Here is a 25,332-nt window from a genome sequence, read left to right on the forward strand (position 1 = left end):
TTTCTCTGGGTGTCCTATGTTGGGGATACAACTTTCCCCCTTCCTCTGGAATCATCTAGGTTCCCACTTCTCCCTGCGTGTGTGAGTCCGTGCAGGAGCCGAAGGTATGTGCGGGTGCGCGCGCTCACACAAATCCACATGTTGGAGATGAGGGATACAGAGGTGCTGGGATAAGGTCTGGATCAGTGGACAATGAAATGGGTTCGAGGGGGCAGGGCGGATGTAAAGAAATAAACCGGTTGTTGGGACCAACCCATGCCACCCGTCTTGGCCCACCTTTAATTTACTGACTCTGATCTCCTGAGATCGGAAGGTTAACTTTCCCAAACAAGGCATTTCGTTTTATTTCTGAAATCAGAATATGCCAGTGGGTCAAGGGCAAGAACCACCCCCCACCAAAGTACAGAGCCGCTTTTCCCCCACCCTGGGCTGCGGGTGGCCCCGGGAACTGGGCCTGTCCTCCTCCCGTGCTGCGAGTCCACCACGCCTCCAAGGGCTTCACCCGCCCAGAAATAGCAGGTCACAGCGGGGTAGGCTCTGGGCCTTCCAGGGGGTCCGCGCCGCGCTTCCGACCTGGCCCAGAGAGGGCGCTCCGGACAGCCTCACAGACAGACGGAGCGGCAGCCAGCTGCGCCTGCGCCTCGGGGATGGCGCACCGGCATAGGAGGCTCCGCAAGGCTACCGGGATCACCTGTGGGGAAGAGGCAGGGAGAACTGAAGCCAGAGAGAGTGAGGCCATCTGCGAAGAGCCCCGGAAGAGCCTGAGCATTCGGTGTGGGAGTCAGAAGCCACTAGGTTGGATGCAAGCACAGAAGGGAGTTATCAAGACCAGAAAGTGTAGTCAGATGGGTTAAGAACAGAAAGACGCCTTCCCCCGGACCCAGAAAACTCCTATTCATCCTTTAAGACCCAGTTCAGAGGCCCTTCCCCCTCTTTCCTGGCTCCCCTCCTAAATAGACCCAGTTTCTGCACCCCTGCAGCAGCCTTTCCGCACCTCTGTGCCTCCTTGTCACGATCACAATGCCCTGAGAAACAGGGAGCTCGTTGGCAGAACGTCTCTAACTTTGTAAACCCAGTACCAAGCAAGATTCCTGATACACTGAGTCCTAAGTCCTAAGGACTCAGTAAATGTTTGCTGAATGATTAGCTGCCGGCGAGATACCTGCTCCTTCTCGTGTGCGAGCTGGATGTGGAAGGAGATGGGAGCAGCCCGAATGTCATCCGACAGTGGCTGGGGGAAGTGGATCACCTGCAGGAGGGTCTCGATGCATCGAGCCTTGGGCTGTCCGGAGAACCGCTGTGGAAGAAGCAGTAAGGTCAGTGTCCGGCTGGAAGGCAAAGTTGGGGGAGCGGGGGAAGAGAGTGGAGGAGGAGAAACAAGTGGGAGAGTGGGAGGCAGGCGCCTGGGATCCCGAAGACTGGCCACAGAGGCTGCAGAGAAGTGGTCCCCATAGGTGATCCCAAACTCACAATCCCCAGGTGTGAAGAAAAAGGGTTAGTGGCGGGCTTTGATTGGCTGGGTTAAACTGGAGGATTAATGGCAAACTGGTCACACTTTCAGCCGTGTGCCTCCAACCCCATAGGCTGGTCATCTTAAACTGAACTCACTCTTCCGGTTTCCTCCTCAACCCTATCCTTCTTTTATACCCTGCCAAGGTGGCTCGTTGGCAAATCTGTTCCTTTTTGTCACCCTCCCCTCCCCTCCACTAGCTCAGCACTGCCCAAGAGTAATATAATGCGAGCCACACATGTAATTTAGGATTTCCTAGTACTCCATTAAAAAAGAAACATGTGGAATGCAAAAGAAACAGGAAATTAATTTTAAACATGTTTTATCTCATCCAATAGATCTAAAATATTATTTCAACATGTCAATAATATTAAAAATTATCGGTAGGATATTCTACAATATTTTTGTATCATGTCTTTGAAATCCAGTGTCTAGTTTATAATCCCAGCTCATCTCAGTTCAGGTACTGAGTTTCGATGTAAAAGTAAAATGTAGCTCTACCAAAACAATAAAGTTGCATTTAATGAAGAAAATTACCCTGCTTCAGTTTTTAAGCAAAACTTCAAGTTCAGCTCCTCGGACACACTAACCACATTTCAAGGGCTCAGTAGCCACATATGGGTGGTTGCTGCCATTTTGGATGATTTGGGTCTAGCTGTATTTGGCAAGCTCGAATTCTGGTCTGGCTTTCAGTCTTCCACGTAATCCTCCGATGGGCCACTCTGCGATGGCGAGGCCTGGATCAGACAGATCTCTGATTCCCCCTACCCACCCCAACCCCAGCATCTTAAAGAGCATAATGCACTTTTCTTTTTCTGGTTGGTTGGTTCTATTGATTTGAGAAGGTTTTAGGGACCTGGTGGGTCCTCACTAAAGCTCTTTGATTGATTTCCTTTCCACAGGGTTGTCAGATTTAGCAAATAAAAATACAGGATACCCAGGAAGAGGAATTTCAAGTGAATAATGAAAAAAATACTGTAAGTACGCCTCAAATATTGTATGAAATACACTTATGCCCAAAAAATCCTTTACTTACCTGAAATTCAAATTTGTCCTGTATTTCTATTCGCTAAACCTAGCAACCCTCCTTTCATGACCAGCTGTTGTGCTATGTGCTCTGCAGCCATTCCTCCTCCTCCTAGTACCAGCGCCTTGAACTTCCTCCAGAAAACTATCGTCCCTCCATTCTCAGGCCAGGCTGTTTGACTGAGACTCACTTCCCACCCTTTCCTCCAGTGCCATCCCACAGGGAGAGCACATGAGCCAGGCCTGGGCAGAGGGCTGCTTTCCCCTGGAGAACAGTAACCAGCTCAGGGATGGCATGTGACCCAAGACAAGCCACCTTCCTCCCAGGCATGCATGGGAATCACGGGCACAGATACACTCTCCTTCCATCCGGGTTGCTAAATTGGTAGGAAGCAGGGCCGGCACTGCTGGGGCCCAGTTTGCCACCTGTTGGAGAAAAGCTGCCTGCGAAGGAGAGCATCATAGATGAAAGTTCAAGGCTGACATTCTCTGGAGTACACTGTTTAGAGTACTGGGATCTGGCTATCCTGGGACCCGAGTTCCGTGAACCAGTCATGTGCCTTGTTTAGCTTAAACCAGAATGAACTAGGTGTCTGTCCCATACTTGTAACTGAAAGAACTGTCTGATAGTTATAATCTCACAGGCATGCCCCAAGCATGCACATGCATTCCCTAGAGGAGAGGATGAGCCCAATAAGACAACAGCAGGAGGAAAGTCAGCCCTTAGCTCCACCCACGTCCATAGCTCCCTGGCAGCCCAGGCAGGAGGCCAGGCCCCAGCCGGCCACGTCCCATCGCCGCCTACCTGCAGCATGGCCAGCGCCCTCCAGAAGAGCTTGGAGTTGCGAATGCGCAGGTCTAACATGTGGTTTTGGAGGATCTTCCCAAGAAGCACGTGGGCCCCTGTACTCACGGTATTCAGCACCCACTTGGTGCTTAGCTCATGCTGGAACTTCTAAACAGGGCACACGCACACGGGGGTTTGGGAAATGAGAGGACGGGAGAGCAACAGGGTGCAGAGGGCCCTACTGTCAGACAGGAATCCAGGGATCAAAAACCAGGGCCCTTGGGTGCCTGGGTGGCTCAGTGGGTTAAAGCCTCTGGCTTCAGCTCAGGTCATGATCCCAGGGTCCTGGGATCGAGTCCCACATCGGGCTCTCTGCTCAGCCGCGAGCCTGCTTCCCTGCCTCTCTCTCTGCCTGCCTCTCTGCCTACCTGTGATGTCTGTCTGTCAAATTAAATAAAATCCTTAAAAAAAAAAACAAAGATGGCCCTAAATACAGATGAAATTTGTTTGACCAGCCCCGAGTTTAGATGTTAGGACGGTAGTTGTAAAGCAGGACTGTCCCCGGCAAAACTGCTGGTGTCACACATTTGTGGTTTTGACCCCCCAGGACACACATCTCTTCTCTGAGTTCTTGCCCAGAAGGGTTTTGCACTTATCGGAACGTTCCTTTTGCCTCCCAGGTGCCCGACAGGGGAGGAGTGAAGGTCCTGGGACTCATTCCACTAAACCAAAGGCTCCTGGAGCAGAGATGGTGTCTTACTCTCCTCCAGAGCCCCAATCTTTTTTTTTTTTTTTAAGATTTTATTTATTTATTTGACAGACCGAGATCACAAGTAGGCAGAGAGGCAGGCAGAGAGAGGGAGAAGCAGGCTCCCTGCTGAGCAGAGAGCCCGACTCGGGGCTCAATCCCCGGACCCTGAGATCATGACCTGAGCCGAAGGCAGAGGCTTTAATCCACTGAGCCACCCAGGCGCCCAGAGCCCCAATCTTTTTGATAATGGCTGATACATGGTTACTGATCAATACACATTTGTTGACAATTAGTTCAGTTTAACCCCTATAATGACCCAATGAACTAGGCTTTTTTATCCCATTTCTACATCTGTGGAAACTAGAGGTCAAAAGTAAAGTAACTTGAGGGGCACCTGGGTGGCTCAGTCGGCTAAGCCGACTCTCGAGTTTGGCTCAGGTCACGATCTCAGGGTCAGGAGATCGAGCCCTGCGTTGGGAGCCCACTGGAGATTCTTTCTCTCCTTCTCCCCCTGCCCCTCCCACCGCTTGTACTCTCTCTTTCTCTCTCAAATAAATAAATAAATCTTAAAAAATAAAAAGAAGTAACTTGAGGGGCGCCTGCGTGGCTCATTCATAAATCGTCTGCCTTCATTTCAGCTCAGGTCATGATGCAGGTCCTGGGATCAAGCCCTGCATCTGGCTCCCTGCTCCGCGGGAAGCCTGCTTCTCCCTCTCCCATTCCCCTGCTTGTGTTCCCTCTCTCGCTATGTCTCTCTCTGTCAAACAAATAAATAAAATCTTTTAAAAAAAAAGCCACTTGAGTAAGTTTGTATGATAGTGACGTGTAGACTCAGGACCTAAATCCAGGTCTTCTGATCTGTGATGAAGACATTCCCTACTTGGCCACCATCATCTCCTTGGGGGAATAAGATAGTGTATATGCAAGCACACTGAATACTAAAACACTGTGCAAACACACGGTACTGTGAGTGAAAGACCACCTGTCCTTGGCCCTCATCTCTTGCCCTTATATAACCTTCTATTACTGCACTTTGTATCTAACTGTAACAAGAGTCCAGAAAACGAATCGAGGGGATTAATGACTGGGTCCTTGCCAGGCTGGGGAACAAGCTACCACTACTTCTGCCTCCTTATTCTGGCCTTCTAGAAGGAGCAGGTCACACACACCCCTTGCAGTGGGTATAGTGAAAATACTTAACAAGTGACTGACAAGGACATGAAGACTGAATAGGAACATTTGCAAGGATGTGGATGGAGCTAGAGACTATGAGGATAAGTGAACTAAGTCAGTCTGAGAAAGATGAACACCATAGGATTTCACTTGTGTGTGGAATTTAAGAAAGAAAACAAAGGGGAAAATATGAGAGAGAGAGAGAGAGAGAGAGAGAGAGAGAGAGAGATAAACCAGGAAACAGACTGTTAGCTACAGAGAACAATGATTACCAGAGGGGAGGCAGGTGGGGGCGGGGGGGGGGGTGAAGCAGGTGATGGGGATTAAGGAGTGCCCTTGTGATGAGCACCCCGGGTTGTATGGAAGTGTTGAATCATGATACTATACACCTGAAACTAACATTACACTGTATGTTAACTAACAGGAATTTAGATAAAAACTGAAAAAAAAAACACAAGAAAAAGATATTGTGGCTCATTTGGCAAAAAAAAAAAAAAAAAGAGTGCACGCAGAAATCTGACCAATCAGAATGAAGCTAGCTAGTATGCAGTACACAGACTGCCCTGTGGGAAAGAGATCAGTCAAATCTGGGTTATATCATTTATGTCACTGGCCATCAAATAACCATTTGTACCATGAACTATCATTAACACAAAAATATTTTATTTTATTTTATTTTTTTTTTTTAAAGATTTTTTATTTATTTATTTGACAGAGAGACAGATCACAAGTAGGCAGAGAGGCAGGCAGAGAGAGGAGGGGGAAGCAGGCTCCCTGCCGAGCAGAGAGCCCGATGCGGGACTCGATCCCAGGACCCTGGGACCATGACCCGAGCCGAAGGCAGAGGCTCCAACCCACTGAGCCACCCAGGCGCCCCAACACAAAAATATTTTAAAGTGTACATAATCTGAATCCAGACACATTCATTTTAAAGTCCATGTAGAAAAAAGGCACCAACTGTGCCTAGAAAAATCCTTAAAAAGAAGAGTGAGAGAAGCATTAACCTTTCAAATAGTAAGCCCACAAGAAGCCTCTATATTTAAACGGAATGGCATCATCACATCAATAGACAGACTGGTAGAACAGCACAGAAAGTCCAGAAATAATGCGAACTAAGTATCTGATACAGGTTGCATCTCAAATCACTCAGGAAAAGATGAATTTTAAAAATGTATTGAGATGGGGCATTTGGGGGGCTCAGTTGGTTAACGTCTGCCTTCAGCTCAGGTCGTGATCTTGGGGTCCAGGGATGGAGCTCCCCATGGGGCTCCCTGCTCAACGGGGAGCCTGCTTCTGCCCCTCCCCCAGCTCCGTCTCTCTCTCTCTCTCTCTCTCTCTCTCTCGAATAAATTATATATATATATGGAGAGAGACAATCAGATAGTCACGTAGAAAAAAATTAAATTGGGTTCATACCTTAACACATAGACAAGAATAAACTAATGAATTGCAGGTCTAAGTGTTTAAAAAAAAAAAGAAGGAAAGGAAAAAAGAAACCATTTTTACTAGAAGAAACATGTACTAGAAGAAAACACAGGTGGAGTCCCTTTACAACCTGGGGGTAGCAGAGAGCTTTTTGTGCCTCAAGGTCCAGATTCAACAAAAAATGGATTAATAAGTTCTACCCCAGTAGAATTAAAACAAAGACGTTTGCATGGTTAAAACCCAAATATTCACGATGCATATCAGAAAGAAAGAACTAATGCCCCTGATTTATGAAGTACTAAAAATCAGGGGCTCAGTCAGAAGCCTCTGCCTTAAGCTCAGGTCATGATCAAGGTCAGCATCGAGGTCATTGCTTAGCGGGGAGCCTGCTTCTCTCTCTCTCCCTCTGCATGTCGCTCCCCCTGCTTGTGCTCTCTCACTCTCTGTCTCTCAAATAAATATATCTTTAAATAGAAATAAAGTACTAAAAATCAAGGGGGCATACAGACCCCAATACCATTAGAAAATTTGTATATTTCATGTATTTACATGAACACACAGTTACAAAGAAAAAGATTTACTAAAGACCTTTAAGCATGTGAAATGATGCTCAACCAAACACATAATAAGTAAAATAGAAATGAAAACCACACAGAAATAGAATTTCTCATCTACCAGATTGGCAAAAATTCAAAAGCTTTTGAATGCTTTTAAAGAGGCTATGGGGAAGGGGTGCCTCGGTGGCTCAGTTGGTTAAGCATCCAACTCTTGGTTTTGGCTCAGGTCCTGATCTCAGGGTCACGGATTGAGCCCCATGCTGGGCTCCACACTCAGTGCAGAGTCCGCATAAGACTCTCTCCCACCGCCCTCCCCTCCCTCAAATAAATAAATAAATCTTTTTTTAAAAAGGAACTATAGGAAACGGGCATTCTCCTATATTGCTGGTACAAGAAGCAAAATGGGACAATCCTTCCGAGGGGAAATGTTGCCGTATCTAATGGAATTACATATGTATTTATCCTTTGATCCAGCTCTCCTTCTTCTAGGAATTTACCCAAAGATACACTTCTACATTACATAAACACGTGCATATTCATTGCATCATTGTTGGTAATAGCAAAACACTGGAAACAACCAAATGCCCTATATCAGAGACTGCCCCAATCATTCTTGCACATGTACAATTTACACACAAATGTAAAAAATAATGAGGAAGGGTTTTATAAACCCAAGTGGAGTTATTTTCAGGATATCTCATTAAAGCACAAAAGAATATACATAGCACAGTGCCTCTTATAAAAGAAAAAATTGCAAAGTACATACAAATATGCTTTTTTTGCAAAGAGAAACATAGGAAGGCAAGTCAGTAGCTAATGAAATTGTTTACCTGCAGGGATGAGTGGAAACAGGTGGAAGGAAGAGTGAAGGGGATGGGACATCTCCTTATGATACAGTTTGACTTTAAACCACGTTATGTTTTACATATTCAAAAGATAAAGTGATATCGAAAACCAAAACTCAGGGACACCTGGGTGGCTCAGTTGGTTAAGTGTCTGCCTTTGGCTCAGGTCATGATCCCAAGGTCCCTGGATCCAGTCCTGCAATTGGGCTCCCTGCTCAGCGGGGAGCCTGCTTCTCTGCCTGCTGCTCCCACTGCTTGTGCTCTCCCTGTCTCTCTCTCTGAAAAATAAATAAATAAAATCCTAAAAAAAAAAAACCCCTCTAAAATGAAAAAAAAAATAAAGGAAATGAAACTCACTATATATCATATTGATAACATAACTACAGAGAGAGGAAAATTTTAATCCTAGTGACTTTTTTTAAAAGATTTTATTTATTTATTTGACAGAGAGATCACAAGTAGGCAGAGAGGCAGGCAGAGAGAGAGGGGGAAGCAGGGTCCCCACTGAGCAGGGAGCCTGGATTCGGGGCTCAATCCCAGGGGGGCTCGATCCGAGGACCCTGGGATCATGACCCAAGCCAAAGGCAGAGGCTTTAACCCACTAAACCACCCAGGCACTCTAATCCTAGTGACTTTTGAACACTTTATGTGTCTTTTGTGGAATATGGTCAGAAGACAAAAAGAACTGCAAAGAAATCTTGACTGTTTCTTGGTAAGTTTGTTGATGATAGTGGTATCAGGGTGGCAATTTCAAAATGGGTATTTATTGTAGGACTAAGGAAATGGACAAATAATTGATGATGTTCAGAATCAACGTTCTCATTAAGGGAAAACAGGAAGGAGAACATATATACATTCATAAATGTATATGTATGTATATATACATATATATATATGTACTTATGTGAAAAAAACATATACACTTGACCCTTGGACAACAAAGGTTTGAACTACACAGGTCTACTTATATGCAGATTTTTTTCAAAAATACAGTGTGGTGTACTAGAAATGAATTTTCTGTATGGTTTTCTTTTCTTGTCTTTTTTTTTTAAGGTTTTATTTATTTTTTTGACAGAGAGAGACACAGCAAGAGAGGGAACACAGCAGGGGGAGTGGGAGAGGGAGAAGCAGGCTTCCCGCCGAGCAGGGAGCCAATTTGGGGCTTGATCCCAGGAGCCTGGGATCATGACCTGAGCAGAAGACAGATGCTTGACGAATGAACCACCCAGGCACCCCTCTCTATTATTTTCTTAACGTTTTCTTTTCTCTAGCTTATTTTATTGTAAGGATGCAGCATATAATACATATAACTTAAAAAATATGTGTTAATTGAGTGTTTATGTTATTGGGAAGGCTTCTGGTCTAGAGTACGCTATTAGTTAAGTTTGGGGGAGTCAAACGTTATACAGGGATTTTCAACCGTGTGGGGTGCCAGTGCTTCTAAGCCCCATGTTGTTCATGATCAACTGTATTTCCTTGTTTGTTCGTTCGTTCTTTCTTTTTTGAGACAGAGGAGAAAGAGAGAGCGCACGCGTGCACATGTAAGCAGGGAGAAGGACAGAGGGAGAGAGGGGATTTCAAGAAGACTCCACGCTGAGCTTGGAACCAGATGTGGGGCTCAATCTCATGACCCTGAGGTCATAACCTGAACCAAAATCAAGAGTCCAACATTTAACCGACTGTGCCACCCCGGTGTCCCTGTTTTTCCTTGTTCTTTCTACCAAAGAATTTTGCTTAGAGGCAAAGTCAGCAGGAGCAGTGAGCGTACCTAGCACCTAGGTTTCTAAATACGGCAGCCCCCACTTACCCCGGGGCTTAAGTTCCAGGCCCCCCATAGATGTCTGCTACTGCAAACAGTACGGAGCCATACACATACCATTTTTTCCTCTACATACATTCCAACGATAAAGATGAGTTCATGCATTAGGCACAGTAAGAGATGAACACCACCAATAATAAAATAGAACAATTATAACAGCATACTATGATAAAAGTTATGTGACTGGGGTCTCTCTCGCAAGGTATCTTATTGTACTGTGTTCATCCTTCGCCTTCTGGTGACGATATGAGATGGCAAAATGGCTGCTCCATGACATGGAGGGACGGGAATGACGTAGGCATCGTGACATAGGGTTAGACTACTACCGACCCTTTGGCGATCCGTAAGGGGGTCATCTGCTTCTGGACTACCAGTAGATTAGGGTAAATGAAGCTGTGGGAAGCACAACCGTGAGAAGGCAGGACTGCCGTACCGATCCCCACGGACAAGCACCAGCGCTCCTCGAAAATTACGGATTCCAGCCAGGACTGGAACTAGGAAAGTACAAGGTGAACCTGGGACCACATTTCTGTTCTCCTACATAGATGGTTGGGGACACTACTGTACAGACACACATCTACATACACACACACACAGGTAAATAATAATAATTAAGGGAGTTAGAAACTGAAGCGGAGTGATTTCCAAGATACCTTGTTAAGAAAAAACGCAAGGCACAAAAGACTATCATATGCTACTCTTCTGCATTCGAGAAAAGGTGCTTTTTTTTCTTTTTCCAAAAAGAAACTCAGCAAAGAGTGTTCCAACACTAATGTGACTATGTCACAACGACAAAGGGGCCAGCTTGAATGAGCTCTCATTTTGAGTATTAAAATCAGTAATGACAGGAATGGATTAAAACTCCACACTGAGTCTAAATAAATGTAGATGGGGTGGGGAGAGAAGGGAGAGATTTTCTTTACAGAAGAATACCAACTATTAAATGTAGACAGAAAGATAGAAATAGAAAAATAACCATTTAAAAACCACCAGAGTAATAAATTGATTCGACCAAGAATGATCTGTGGATGCTAAAACCATTGGGTGAAAGATCACTAAGGAACAGGATGCATCGAAATCTGAAACTACCAGGGCACCTGGGTGGCTCAGTTGGTTAAGCTTCTGCCTTCAGTTCAGGTCATGATCTTGGGCTCCTGCGATCGAGTCCCACATTGGGCTCCCTGCTCAGTGGGGAGTCTGCGTGTCCCTCCCCCGCTGCCCCTCCCCTGCCACTCGTATTCTCTCTCTGCCTCTCTCAAATAAATAAATAAAAGCTTAAAAAAGAAAAAGAAAAGAAATCTGTGATAAAACATAACATCACCAGTAAAGGAATGAACTGACACCAGGCATCTCCCAATGTGATACACTCATCTATGAGCCTCATCTCTGCGGAACTCCTGCCGAAACACTTCACCTGAATATAATGAAGAAACAATCGGGCAAATCCAAGGTGAAGCACATTCTGGAAAATAACTGGTCAGACTCCTGTACTATCAATGTCATAAAAGACACAGAAAACAGCTAAAGAATCAATCTAGATTAAAGAAAACTAAGGAGACTTAATAACTAAGAGCTACACATTATCTCTGATTGGATCCTGGACCTGGAAATAAAAATGCAGAGATAACTGGGGAAATTTGAATACAGTCTGCATATTCAATAATCGTACTCACAGTCCTTTTTCCTGAGTGTGAAAATTATATTGTGGTTATGTAGACAAATGTCCTTGTTCTTAGGGGACACAGTAATTTGTGTCAAGTGTCATCTTATCTCCAAGTATCTTTCAAATAATTCAGAGGAAAAGAGGGATGAAGCAGATGTGGCAAAATGTTAAATATCGGTGAATTTAGGGGCGCCTGAGTGGCTCAGTCGGTTGGGCATCTGCCTTCGGCCCAGGCCCAGGTCTCAATCCTGGGATCCTGGGAGCAAGCCCCATGTCAGGTTCCCTGCTCAGTGGGAAGCCTGCTTCTCCTTCTTCCTCTCCCTCTGCCTGCCACTACCCCTGCTTATGTGCTCTTTTTTTCTGTTAAATACATAAATAAAATCTTTAAAAAAAAAGATTGGTGAATCTAGGGAAAATTGTATGGGTGTTCACTGTTCTGGCAATTTTTCTGTAGGGTGGAAAATTTTTCAAAATAAAAGTGTGGCAGGAGTTTACATCAACGATATTTCTGCAACTAAAGATTTACTAATGGAAAGATTTACTAATGGAAGCCTTTTTATTTCAAACAGTCGCAATATATTTGGAAAGATACAAAGCAGAACCAAGCAAAAGACAGAAACTATACACACCAAAAAAAAAGACTGATTGATGTGACTATGTAAAAATGTAAAGAAAAATCTCTCCATCAAAAATAGAGAAATAAAAAATAGTAATAAACTAGGGGAAAACATAGAACAGGAATAAAAAAAAGGCTACTGTCCTTGCTATATACACTCCCTCTTATAAATTAGTAAGAAAAAATTAAATATGCCCAAAAGAATGGGTGAATATGCGCAGAAGGCATGAAGAAGTAACACAATAAAGAAAAAAAATAATAGCCAATATATATCTTTAAGCGGCCAATCTGATAGTCATCACAGGAATTTGAATTAGGGGCCCCTGGGTGGCTCCGTTACCTTAGTGTCTGACTTCAGCTCAGGCCATGACCTCAGGTCCTGGGATCTAGCCCCTGCGTTGGGCTCTGCCCTCAGCAGAGAGTCCGCGTCTCCCTCTGCCCCTCTGCCCCTCCCCCTATTCATTCTCTCTCTCAAATACATAAATAAAAATCTTTTTAAAAATGATGATATGGATATATTTGTACAGAAAGGTGTTCATAATTTTCTGTGAAGAGAAGCAAGTAAAAAACAGCATGGCAAAAGATGGTCCTATTTTTGTATAAATATATTGACATACTTACATATGCATAAAAAAGCCTAGAGGGACATTCTCCAAAATTTGTCTAAGTGGTTTTTTGGAAGAAGGTTGTTTTTCTTTGTTTTCTTTAAAACAGATTTTATTTATTTATTTGACACAGAGATCACAAGTAGGCAGGGAGGCAGGCAGAGAGAGAGAGGAGGAAGCAGGCTCCCTGCGGAGCAGAGAGCCAGATGTGGGACTCGATCCCAGGACCCTGAGATCATGACCCGAGCCAAAGGTAGAGGCTTTAACCCACTGAGCCACCCAGGCACCCCATTCTAAGGATATGTTTTAAAATGGGAAACTGCTCTCTGCTCAGCAGGGAGCCTGCTTCCCCATCTCTCTCTGCCTACTTATGATCTCTGTCAAATAAATAAATAAATAAATAAATAAAATCTTTAAAATGGGAAACTGGGTGTTTTGTTTTCATAACATTAAAAAAAAAAGCATTTGTATCTGAGATTTATTCTTTTCCTTGGCACAGTCAAGGTCGAATTTAAGGAATATAAGGGATCCCTTAGATCCTCTAGTCTCCTGAGAACACTGGGGCTCAGTGAGAGGCCCACTGAGCCTCCCAGGTGCCCCTGGAAGAAGGTTATTATGGATGCTTCTCTCCTTTTGATTTCTGTATTTTCTAAAGTGTTTACAATAAAAATATTGCTACTATAATTATAATTTTCTTTAAAAACACAGATCTTTTTCAAAAGATCACAGGTTAACATTCCCAACTATATCCCCTACACCTGGAATAGGACCTGGCGTGTGATAGGTGCATAATGAATGAATGAGTAAAAGAATCTGGCTCAATTCGTGGATATGGTTGAAATTTGTACTGTAAAGTGAAATAAACCACGGACTTAGAGTCACAAGACCAGGGTTCGAGTCCTGGCTCCTGCTTTAGCCACGTGGCTGTGATTAAAATGCCTTAATCTCTTAGTTTCAGTTTCCTTATCTGAGATGGGGGGAAAAACCTACATCCCTTAGGAACCCATTATGAGAAATGATATTATAAAAGAAATAGTTTGTAAAGTACGGAGTCCTACGTGTGTATTAGGTATGATGACGGCACAGTGGAACCTGGAACCTTGAGGTATCTCACATCAAGGAGGGTTCTAGACAATGTGGGTTTCATCGGAGATGAAATGTGATTCTAGACAATGTGGGTTTCATCGGAGAAGTCTTCTTAGAAGATGTGAGATGTCAAAGGAGACAACGAATGTGGAAAGTATGCCACAAAAGTAGAGCTGTGACCAATGAACACCATTTGGAAGGGAAGACAAAGGTACGCATTGGAAGGAGCATGGACCCCCTGGCTCAGGGGGAAGGGCTTCCTTTGAGTTCTGAGTGCAGATAAGAAAGCATGGCAGCTGTTTGGTCAAGTCAGGAAGCTTCCTGGAGGAGGTGATCTGAATAATGGATGAGACCACATCTCTCCAGCGCAACCCTTCAGGGCCCTGGTTGTGCCCCGTGGATGGTGGGCAGGTGTCAGGTGAGAAAACGGAGGAACCACAGATGCAAAACTGCCTTCTTTCTTGGGCCACAAAGCACAGGTGAACTAACACTCAGATGTCCCAGTGCCCTCTCCAGACCAAACTGCAAAGTGTACCCAAACTGATAATTATTTCTATGATTATTTTCAGGGATTGTACTGATAATGTCTTGCTAAAGCATTATCAGTGTTTCAGTAGTAAAATTATAATCAGTAAAATGATAATTACAAATATTATAATAAATTATAATTAGTGAAAACTAGTGAAATTATAATTTCATTATATTACAGACAATATCAGTAATTTTGTCTGCAGTGAATTCAGCATAGTGAACTTGCAAGGATATAGCTTAAAGACTTCTATATAGTGAGGATGACTGTAACATCAACAATGAACCTGAAACAAAGGACAAATGAGTATCTGTGAGGTGACTGGTGGCCTGGCCTGTCTTTTTCACATATTCCTGGAGAGAACTGAGCCATTGCCTTGGAAACACTGACCAGTGACCTGGTAACACAAGAACTTGCCCAGCTGGCTTTCTGGAAGTCCAGCAAAGCTTTCCACCCTCCAGCCTTGAGGTTTTTTGTTTTTTTGGTTTTTTTTTTTAGATTTTATTTATTTATTTGCCAGACAGAGATCACAAGTAGGTAGGGGTGGGGGGGGAGCAGGCTCCCTGCTGAGCAGAGAGCCCGATACAGAACTCGATCCCAGGACCCTAAGATCATGACCTGAGCCGAAGGCAGAGGCTTAACCCATGGAGCCACCCAGGCGCCCCAGCCTTGAGTTTTCTAATTTCTGGAACCCTTCCCCTCTGAGTTCCTCAGCACAGATAATTCCCTCTCATCCCGCATACCTGGATGAAGCTCCCTTCGTATTCGAAGAAAAGCAGTGGCCACGTGATGCTGACGATGGAGGGGAAGAGCTTCTTCAGAGGGGTCTGGAGAAACAGAGAGAGAGAGAGAGAGAGGAGCCAGAGCTGCATCCCCAGGAAGGCCTTGCTGTAACTGCCACCCCAGGTTCCGTCCTCAAGGCTGGACCCTCACCGGCAGGGTCTGCCCCACGGTGCTATGCACCAGGGCCTGGATGTTGGCAGTCTTCTCCTTCACCTGCTCCACCAGCATCTGCACCTCCGTGAGGTTGTCTAGGAGAGGGGAAGGCACCAGAGATGAAAGCTGTTCTTCCTGATCCCTGCGGTCCCGTCAGGACACGCGCCCCTCTCCCTGCCTCGGAGCAGGCGCCTTAAGACCCAGAAAAATGACAGCTCCCCCGAGTCGCTCCCCTGCCTCCATCTGCTCACCCCACCGCTCCCGCCTTCCCTCTCACCATCCAGGGTGAAAATGAAAACCACAGTGTCGATTTCCGTGAGGGATGGCAAGATGGAAGTCAGGAAGTCCTCTTGGGAGAAGGAGAACTGGGGACCCTGGGCACAAGAAGATGGGGATCCCCCCCCATGAAAAACTCCCACACACAGACCTGGAGACCACAGAGGGCCTCACAGGACCCCTCACACAGCGTGTTTGTACACAGATAAAAGAACCGAGGTTCAACGAGGTCAAGTGTTTTGCCCAAGATGATGCACCAAATTGAGGGAAGAGCCCTGGACTAGAGCCAGCTTTAGAGGGAGAATCCAGAGCCTTCCACCCTCCCTGTGCTCCCCCAAAGCCTCCCGACCTCTAACCCATATTCCCTTCCCTGGACTGTCTGCCCTGCTCTACTCCCCAACCTGTCCCCACCTCCCGTCACCTCCCACTCTCTGCACACCAGTCACCTTCACAGCCTCCCCCATGTCCCGTCATCCTCCCACCTGGTTGAGGAGCTCAGTCCTCTGGTTAAACATATCACTGTGATCACCAATGAGAAAGCCGCGGACATCTCGGTAGTCTGGAAAGTTTAAGGACAGGGAGAAAGGAGTGATGGGCTTTACAGGAAAGAAAGATTCTAGGCTTGGGGGAACGTTCATGGGCCTTGGAGGAAAGTGCCAAGTGGGGTGTAGGGTGAGGTGTCACACACATGGGAGGCCACAGCTAAGCAGGGCTGGGAGTTGAGGGACCAAGGCCTGAGTAGGGGTTCAAAGCAAGGAGCATTTGACTGAAATGCCTATCCAAATAGGACAGTCTGGACATCCAACAGGAACCCCCACGGGCTGGCGATGGGGGTAGGAAATCGGTTTGCATTCAGGAGGAGCCAGGAAGAAAGTCTGGACTGGGGTCCCACCGGCACCCAAGGTGTGGATACACTCCACTCCATCCATGATGGCAATGACGCCCAGGGTCTGCCAGCCAACCAGGTACACGCGGCCTTTTTTCTCCAGGCTGAGCACGGGCCAGAGGTCAGGACACGAGAGGAGATACCGCAGTGAGAAAAGATCAGGGATCAGAGAAAGATGCACACGGCCAAGCACAGGTGTAAACCAACAGAAAGGTTACCGTGCCCCTCCACCACGCAGACCTGCTCCCCTCACCGTGTTAAGGAGTCCTGTAGAGTCTCCACTGTTCTCAGGACAGTCCCCCACCCACGCCACTTCCCCACTCCTGACACGTTTCCACACACCTGGTGCTGGCTTGCTTCATCAGGGCAGCGATCTTCGGGCTTTGACTATAGGTCACCTGATGAGCCCGCTCAAATGTCCGCAGGATTTCCAGAAGGCACCTGGGAGAAAGGCCACCAGCTCCCGGGGTGGGCCCAGGGCCCCCTCTAGATAGCATGGGTACCCACCCCTGCCCAGAACTAAGTTCTGCTGGTCCCTAGCAGAGGTGCGGCGAGTACTGTCAGAACGTATGACAGAGGACAGAAAGGGCTTCAATGAGCAGAACACAAAGATCCAACAGAGGGCAAAGGACATGAAGAGAGCGGTGAGAGGAGCATGGGATCAGAGTGGACGAGGAGGTAAGTGGGGATTCTGGGAGCCAGGCCAGAGACCCCGGTAAGGGACACAGACACCCAGCAGGAGTTCTTCCTGCACGACCCGGACCATCCCCAAGCCAAAGACTCTCTGAAACTAGGTGAGCTTTCAGTGTCCCAGGTGGGCTCAGGGAGTAGGTGTCCCAGGTGGGCACACAGATCAGTGGGACCTGAGGAGCCTACGGTCCACTGGAAACAAGTGAGACTTTGTGTGCTAAGAGACCCAGGTCAGCTCTTTTCCCACGGCACAGGGTGGGGTGTGGGGTGATGTTACTGGGCCTCAGTCTTCCTGCCATTAACCCGTCTGTCTCTGCATCTGGACTTGTCATCCCCCTGCCCGTACCGACCCCCTCCCTGCCTGACTCTGATCGCTCTCTCCTACCTCTGAGAGGCTGCGATGCCGCGGTCCACAGTCTTATGGGCCGCCAGTAGCAAGGTTTCCAGCAGGATCTTGGTCGCGCTTCCACCTTTCATCCGGGAGGAGCCACTGAGGCCCTCGGGCTAAAGAGGTGATGACACCCGGGAGAGATTGGGAGAGGAAGGAGTGTCCTGTAGTTCATGAATTAGTGGCTGCTGGGCATGTGCTCTGGTCAGAGGCCACTGGGCCTGCATTCAGCAGGACTGGGGGGTGCCCAGTGCACTATGAGGAGGGCTGGGTTGTGGGCTTCCCTGAGACAAGCAGAAAGAGGGTAAGGGCCACCTCTGGTCATTTCCATGGCACATTCAGGACTCTAAGGAGGAAGCCACAGTGACTGAGTGTCCCGTTAGCAGGAAATAAGTGTTTTTTGGAGAGGGTTTTGTTTTGCTTTGTTTTTTCAAGAAGTTTCTTCCAACCCACCCTCCACTTTTTTAATAGCGGTTTGTCAATGCAAACATCACATTTCAGGTCCTTTGGACAGACCAATGAAGCAGCCATTGTAATGGACAGGGATGTAACAGGACACACCAAGCATAAAGAGATTATTGCAAAGAGAATGACCGAATTGGTGTCTGAGAAAGGAGATTTAAAGAAAACAACTGCAGATGGGAGGAGAGATGAGCGCCTGAGAGCTGAAAGATACAGACCTCACACGGGGCGGCTGCCTTCCCATCTCACAGAAGAGCGAGGACAATGTCACACATGGGCCCGTCCCTGGCAGAGAGGCCGAGGGGCAGGGACTCGGCTCAGGGCCGTGTCAAGTCAAAGTGAGGGTAGACCACACTCGAGAGAAAGAGCAGCATGGAGGGTTGGAAGGTCCACCCAGTTTGGGAGAGGATTAGAAAGATAGAAGAATGAAACTGCATCCCATTGTTTCAAAGCCCACCTCTGAAAGGAAAGTGTAAGAGAAACAGAAAGCAATTCACCTCCCATTCAATCCTCTCTACTCACAGATGCAAAAGAGGTTCTTCAAAGGGAAACCTGCCCTAGATGGGTGAGCTGTTTAATGATTAGGGATTTAGCAGACAGGGTCAGGACAGAAATACAACATCTTAAGGTGAACCAGGAAATGGGAAAATAGGATTTGCTTTACGACGTTTTAGTTGACATACAACGCCAGGAATTCAGACAAGATGTAACAAGATCGGAGGCATCCAGGAGGCGGCAAGCATTCCCTAGCTGAGGGTGGGGAGGATCCTACCCCAACAGCAGGATTGAGCACGAAAGCTTCCTGTTTCTCTTGCAGCTTCTGCATGCGCTCTGCTATTTGTCGGAATGTGGAACTCCAGTCTTCTATGGGGTCATTTCTGGGGCCCACAGAGAGAGAGACGTGGGGAGATGGTGAGAATCTAAAGGAAGGACCTCAGATGAGAGTCGGGATCAAAGACCACATTGGGATTGGGGTCTAACGTCAACATTCTCCTAGAGATGTGCTTTGGAGCTCATAGGGGCACCATATCCCTGAATCCCAAGGAAAAGGGTTAGTAAAATATTCAGCCATTTAATCCCAGAGCAAAGCCAACACTCAAGTTTAAAGCTCCAGCCTGAGACCAGAACTTTCTTATGTCCTGGTCCTTGCCCATGTCCTGCTGCCATGGCCACAATACCCACAACTCTCTGTAGGCCCCTGGAGGAGTGCCTATCACCAGAATGTCAAAAATGCCACTTTATTTTCAGTCTTAAGGTCCATCAGAAGCCCTTCCCATTCCTGGAAATATAATCTGACCATCTCCCCAAAGAGCGAACCCCTCACTACCTGAGGGAGGGACAACCACTCCTACTGAAGGAGCACGGCTACAAGGCATGAAGCGTAGCATCCAACAGTTGGCAAACATTTCTCGAATAAATTAACCATGAACAAAACAATGTGCTAAGGGGACAAGAGAACATCAGGCTTGTCACCTGCTTAGGTGCAACCATGGAATCTCAAAGAACGGGGATCTTCTGTAGTGGACCTCTACTGGTCAACTCTGCTAGGGGATACCCGGCCAAGGACCCACTGTGGCAGGAGCTCAGAGAGTTACCTCTGTATAAGGCCTCCCTAACCTCCCCTCATCCTCCCATCCCCGCAAAATGTCTACCCCTTCTTTAACTACTTTTGTATTTTTTCATTTGTATTTCCTCGAGGGCAAGCAAATTTCACATATTGCATGCCCATTTTGTAAAAGGGTTTCCTGTCATTTGTCCTCAATCTACTTCGGAAAGTCCCTAGAGACCTAAGCAGAGCCCGGAGCCAGGGTTCGTCGTTGTGCGGTTTAACACTGAGATCCCCAAACTTGGCTAGTCTCAACATCACCTGGGGAGTTGGGGTTGGTTTATTTTTGTTCTTTGTTTTTTTTAAACTACCCGTTTCTGGATACCACGCCCACCCTGAGAGTCAGTTTCAGGAGTTCTGGAGTGGAGCCCCAAAATCTGTATTTTTAAAATGCTTCCCAGACGACTCTGAAGATTGGCCAAGTTTGGGAGCCATTGATGTAAGGAACAACTGGGAGATCTCCGCGCCCACATTGTTTGACATCCGTCATCTCACTTAGTCACAGGGCCTGAAATTAGCATCCACTGCAGCACAGACATTTTGGGTGAAGGAGAGTCCTCCATTAAAAGGAGCAGGGTTAAAAGTATCTCAGACTCATTTATATCTTCACATGAATTACGCTACAAGCCTGGAATCTGGGACTTGAGAAAAGGACCTCAGAAAGCACCCGGCCGCCCCTCCCCCCAGGACCACCACTGCATGTGCAGAGCTGCTCTTGAGGAATGGACAAGCCTTCCCTGGAATATTCCAGCGACAGGAAGCCTTCAGTTTCATCAAGAGGCCCACTCCAATGGTTAAGTCAGCAGAGCTCCCCGCACCTGGCTGGGCACCAGCATCTCCAGGGATGGTCTCAAAAATTAAGGTATTTCAGGGCCTCACCCCAAAGCGCCAACATCAGAGCTCTCACACAAGGGCCTACGAATCTACTCTCTTCTTGCTTTAACACTCCTGAGGCTGAACATCCAGGGAACCACACCTGAGCACTATCGGTTTCACATGCTGACCTCTGGGATCAAAGCGGCCATCTACATAGAGAATAAGGTGGAGGTCATTGGGTGGCACAGAGTTCTCAGGAAAGGGGGACAGGGTGGGGGTTTGAGTAGCCAGAGGGGGACCCAAGGGGAGCCTAGGATGACAAAGGAGAATGGTTGCTACAATAAGGGAGATGGGCAAAGGGAATCAGAGGCCACTCAGCACCCACGGCTCCTTTGAAAAGATGCTTATCTTTGGGGTACACATCTTCCCGACCCTATTCTATCTTCTGGCCCTTGTTTTCCTTGTCTCTTCACTTCCTGTTTTGAATGTCTGCTTTCTGGTATTTTATGTGCCCTTTGCAAGCTGCCTTCAATCCTTTCCGAAACAAGAGACTACATCAACCGGTGGACCAAAAAAAAAAACGAAACAAAAACCCACTGAGAACAAAAACCTCATAAGCTCAGAGACAGGATTTACTCTAATGTTCTGAGATGCGGTGAATAAGACCGTAGCCACCATGCCCTCCTCCTTGTGGCTGTACTGTAGATTTTGATGGGTTTCCTCTCAGCCTCCCCCAGGGGCCTGGCCAGTCACTGCCTTTCATTACAGTGGACTCACCTGGCCATGTTCACGGGGTTGAAACCAACCAGGACTGGCAAGAAGGTGGCTGGGTTGTCCATGCAGTAGTCCATCTGGCCTGCCACAAAGGGAGCCTGATGGTACGGCGAGAAAAAGGGCATGTTGAGAGGGGAGGGATTACTCTAGTTTCCTGAGGCCCAGGAACATCAGAATCCCCCTGAGTGCTTGTTAGAAATGCACAGTCCCAGGCCCAGGTAAGATCTACTGGATCTGCCTTGGAAGGGGACAGCCCCAGGCCTGTATTTTTAACAAGTTCCCCCACCAAATCCTCTGCATGGTAAAGTTTAAGAACTACTGAACTAAATTGTGCACTCTTTAAGCTCGGTGTCCTGCCCTCCTTGTGGGCCTCCTTCCGCATCTAGCATTGCTGGACCTGTTTCTGCTTAGTGAATTGTTAGAATCAGTATACTGCAGTGGTGAGAGAAAACTGGGGTCACCAAATCCGGTGCTTGGAATCTTGTTAAAATGCAGATTCAGACTCAATAGGTCTTGGTGGGGGGCGAGATTCTGCATTACTAGCAAATCCTAGGAGATACTGATGTTGCTAAGCAAGGACCATGCTTAAGTAGCAAAGGGCTGGTCCAGGGGTCAGCTTCTTCTGTAAAGAACAAGAGAGTAAATATTTTAGGCTTTGGGGCCCCTATGAACTCTGTGCAATACTCAACCCTATCGTTGTAGCATGAAGTGACCATAGATCTTATGTAAACACAAATGGCTGTGTCTCAATAAAACTTTATTTACAAAAATGGGCAGCAGCATGATTGGCCAGTGTGGTTTGCTGACCCTGGGACTAGTCCATCTACCTTGGTTGTTGAATGGACTGATACACAGGTATTCTGGAATAGGATCCTTTCCCTGTCATTCCACATTCATGCAGCTGGGTCTTAATTAGTGAAAGTAAAATCAAAATTCCTTGGGCGAACCTTTTCTGTTTTCTAGTACCCACCTCGTCAATCTATTTTCCATGCTGTTCTGCCCCCACCCCCTTCCTCCCTGTAGAATGGATCCCCCCAGGCTGTCTTCACACTCACAGAGAGTCCCACGGAAATGCCAATGACAATCACCCTCTTCTTCCCAGTGGCCACCTAGGAGAGGAGGGTGGGTGAGACAGTGCCACCAGGAGGATTCTAGGATATAAACCTATTGCATAGAGATGACAGGGTCAGGACTGGGGAAGAGGATGGGCTTTGGTTGGATGGGGAATTCTGTGTCCTCGTGAGAAGGAACAGACAGAGATGTCAGGTTGAGTATGAGGGGAAAACACAGACCTTCTTCAGTTCTTCAATCCCGTGCAGGGCACTATCTTCTGTCCCCTCCCTAGATGCCACCACAGACCTAAGAGGACAGACTCAAAGTCAGTGGCACTGGTTTAAAAGCAGAAGATTATGGTATACAAGGGAAGAAAAGGGAATGTTTTAAGAGAAGGGAATGATGGAAAAGATATCATTGAATACCTACTATTTGCTAAACACCATGTCATCCTTGCACAGGGGCCATGCTAATCTTCTCTGTATCGTTCCAATTTTAGTATATGTGCTGCCGAAGCGAGCACTATTTGCTAAACACCATGATAGACGCTTTCTGGGGCTAAAAAACTCCAGTTCTTACAAGGGCCAGTCAGGTGACATGAGTATGTGAAGTGGGCCAAGGATAAGGCAATAAGAAATGATGGGGACCAAAGCAAACTGGGCACGATCTCCACCTGAAAGCCTTAAAATTCTATTTCTAGAAAACACTATCCAGGCCAACGAAAATATGCATGGGCCAACTTGGCTTACCTATCACCGCCTGCAATGAGGTAGGTGTAAAGAGGTTTCCGTCCTAGACCTTTCATCAGCTGGTTGAAGGAGACCTATCGGGGGGAAGGACATGAGGTAGTGATGAAAGTGAAGGGAGCGGTTACCTTGGATTTTGACAACTAGTATGAGGATTCCCTCAGGCCAGCGCTTAAGCCAGTCCTGCTTGGAATTTGGCACTTTGAAAGCTACTTGCAGATGACGGCTTGGGGTGCATGGGATGTAGAGACACGTGCAATAGACGGAGTGGGGCCCAGGTGGGTTCCGAAGATACGGGGGTTCCATGGTGAGATCTGGCTTTGAGAAGAGAGGGAGCCAGGCCTCAAGAGGGCCACCTAGGAGCTTAGCTATGATGAGCTTTATGGTCCTGAGGGTTACCCCGAGAAGGCAGAAGAAGGAAAATCGGGGATCAGGGTACTCACCGAAATGAGAAACGCCATCCTGCCAGAGTTGCCCCCTCCACTCAGCACCACCAGCCCCCCCTCAGGTTCCTGAGAAAGAAAAATTGCCTGTGTCCCCAGGGCCTAGCTCATAGCTCAGGTTGGGGGAAGCTCATTCCTTCTTTGTCAGCAGCAGAAGAACACCTGGGGAGACTCCTTAACCCTCCTTTTACCACAAAAGGGAACAGAAAGATGCCTGGATTTGAGAAAGAAACTTCAGTCTGACTCCCAACTCTGGCTTAGCTACTTATTCAAACCCTTACTCATTCCAGAAAGGACTGAGAGCAGCTTTGTCATCAACCAATCACTCAATAAAAAAGAGCGCTACCCAGCAATTATTAGCTGGATATATTTGGGCAAGCTACTGTGATTATCCTTTGTTTTCCTATCTGAAAAAAAAAGTGGAGACAATCACACGAATTTCACAGGTTTTTGCAAAGGTAATGAGTGTGAAAGCAGAATGTCAATTACAGAGTGTGATGTAGTTAATAGTTATTATAATTACTGTTGATTAATAAGATGACAATGAAGAGTCCAGAGGGAGGACTGGGACAAAGGAGAACGGAGATGGAGTAAAATGAGAAGTGGAAGCCAAGAAAAGAGAGAAGGGGGAGGGAGAGAAGTTAGGAGGGGAGAAGACAGAGAGACTGTACCTTCAGCACTTCCTGAACTTTGCCAGCCACTTGGACCATGGTGGTCAGAATTGATTCACTATACAGTCTCTGTCGGGAACAGGTGGGAATCAGAAGCCAAGAAAAGGACAGTGCATTTGGGGGAGGAGGAGGAATGAATGGTGTGGTGGAGGGGCTCTCAGGTCTCAAACACTAAGGACCATTGGCATGGAGTTGGCATCTTTATTTTCAGTGTCCAGGGGATGGGTCTGGGTCACCTGGTATGTGGGCATGACTTGCCCCTCCTCCTGGAAGATCTCAGCATCACATTGTCCCAGCAATTGAACAATTTGCTCAGCATCTGCTTTGTCGAGGTCCTGGGTCAGTGGGTTTGACTTCTCTGTGATTGGCAGGGCTGCCTCATACCCAGACAACTAGAGGGAAGGGGGCACAAGGATACAGACAGGAAGCCCTGGCCTCACTCATGCCTCTTGATCTGGAGGTGGGAGCGGCAGCGGGCACAAGGTTTGGGGACACACACACACACACACACCATCCAAGGATTTAGCCTGAACTTGGTACTCTGGGCGCAATAGGGGAAGGTCAGGAAGGAAGACGGGAAGGAGGAGGGAAAACAGAAACCCAGGGTGGAGGGAAGTCCAGATGAGAAATGATTCTAGGAATCAGTGCAGAAGACCAATATGGAGAAGGAGGGGGGTCTCACCTCCCACTTGCCAGGCTCTGGGGTCTCAATCACGTGTTGAAACCGTTTTGTGCCCGGCATGGTCGCACGCTGTGGACACCCTGTCGTGCCTGCGTCTTCAGCCACACAAACCCTTCTGTCACGCTAAGTCTGCTTCCAGCTGGCGGGGCCTTATCTGAGCCACAGTGATGATTAACCCAGGTACCCTGGCCTCTCTGAGCACCACCCCCTCTGAGTATCTCTCCCCGCACCCTTTCCTCATCAGTTGGCCACCAGCCCTCTGGACACCCCAGGGAAGCTCCAGGGGTCCCTCTTTGCATGCATGCAGACTGCCCAGCCTCTGCTTTGCCCCCATGAAGGGGGAAACCTGAGGTTCATTACTCTTAACCTTTGGACACAATGACCTCTTCTCTGGAGGGCCTGGAGCTCAGAAGTGCAGGGTAATACCCAGTCCCAGGACAAGGAGAATCCCTGAGCAGAGTGCTCCGGGACCAGGATGCAACAGGAGGCCAGAGATCAGGGTCCTCAGGCA

The 25,332-nt window shown here is 47.2% G+C and overlaps 1 protein-coding gene across 4 annotated transcripts; it reads right to left on the reverse strand.

Annotated features, from left to right (window-relative positions):
* Positions 1–314: 314 nt before the first annotated feature.
* Positions 315–25,055, reverse strand: LOC308349009 (glucokinase regulatory protein-like). 4 transcript variants are annotated; one of them, XM_080813548.1, is made up of 19 exons: positions 24,822–25,035; positions 24,376–24,531; positions 24,140–24,208; positions 23,469–23,537; positions 23,029–23,102; positions 22,519–22,585; positions 22,282–22,335; positions 21,230–21,324; positions 18,803–18,908; positions 17,566–17,684; positions 16,833–16,931; positions 16,497–16,594; positions 16,087–16,163; positions 15,606–15,702; positions 15,326–15,423; positions 15,136–15,219; positions 3,342–3,491; positions 1,163–1,297; positions 315–691 (listed from the first exon to the last, which is right to left on the reverse strand). In XM_080813548.1, exons 1-19 carry the CDS (start codon positions 24,879–24,881, stop codon positions 521–523), a joined length of 1,878 nt encoding a protein of 625 aa, XP_080669674.1. In that variant the 5' UTR covers positions 24,882–25,035; the 3' UTR covers positions 315–520. The 4 variants fall into 4 exon arrangements, with proteins under 4 accessions (XP_080669674.1, XP_080669675.1, XP_080669676.1 ...); XM_080813549.1 differs by lacking the exon at positions 3,342–3,491 and having other exon boundaries at positions 24,822–25,055; XM_080813550.1 differs by lacking the exon at positions 24,376–24,531 and having other exon boundaries at positions 24,822–25,036.
* Positions 25,056–25,332: the final 277 nt, after the last annotated feature.

The sequence above is a fragment of the Martes martes genome (genome assembly GCF_963455335.1).
Source record: "Martes martes genome assembly, chromosome: 9".
Lineage (NCBI taxonomy): Eukaryota > Metazoa > Chordata > Mammalia > Carnivora > Mustelidae > Martes > Martes martes.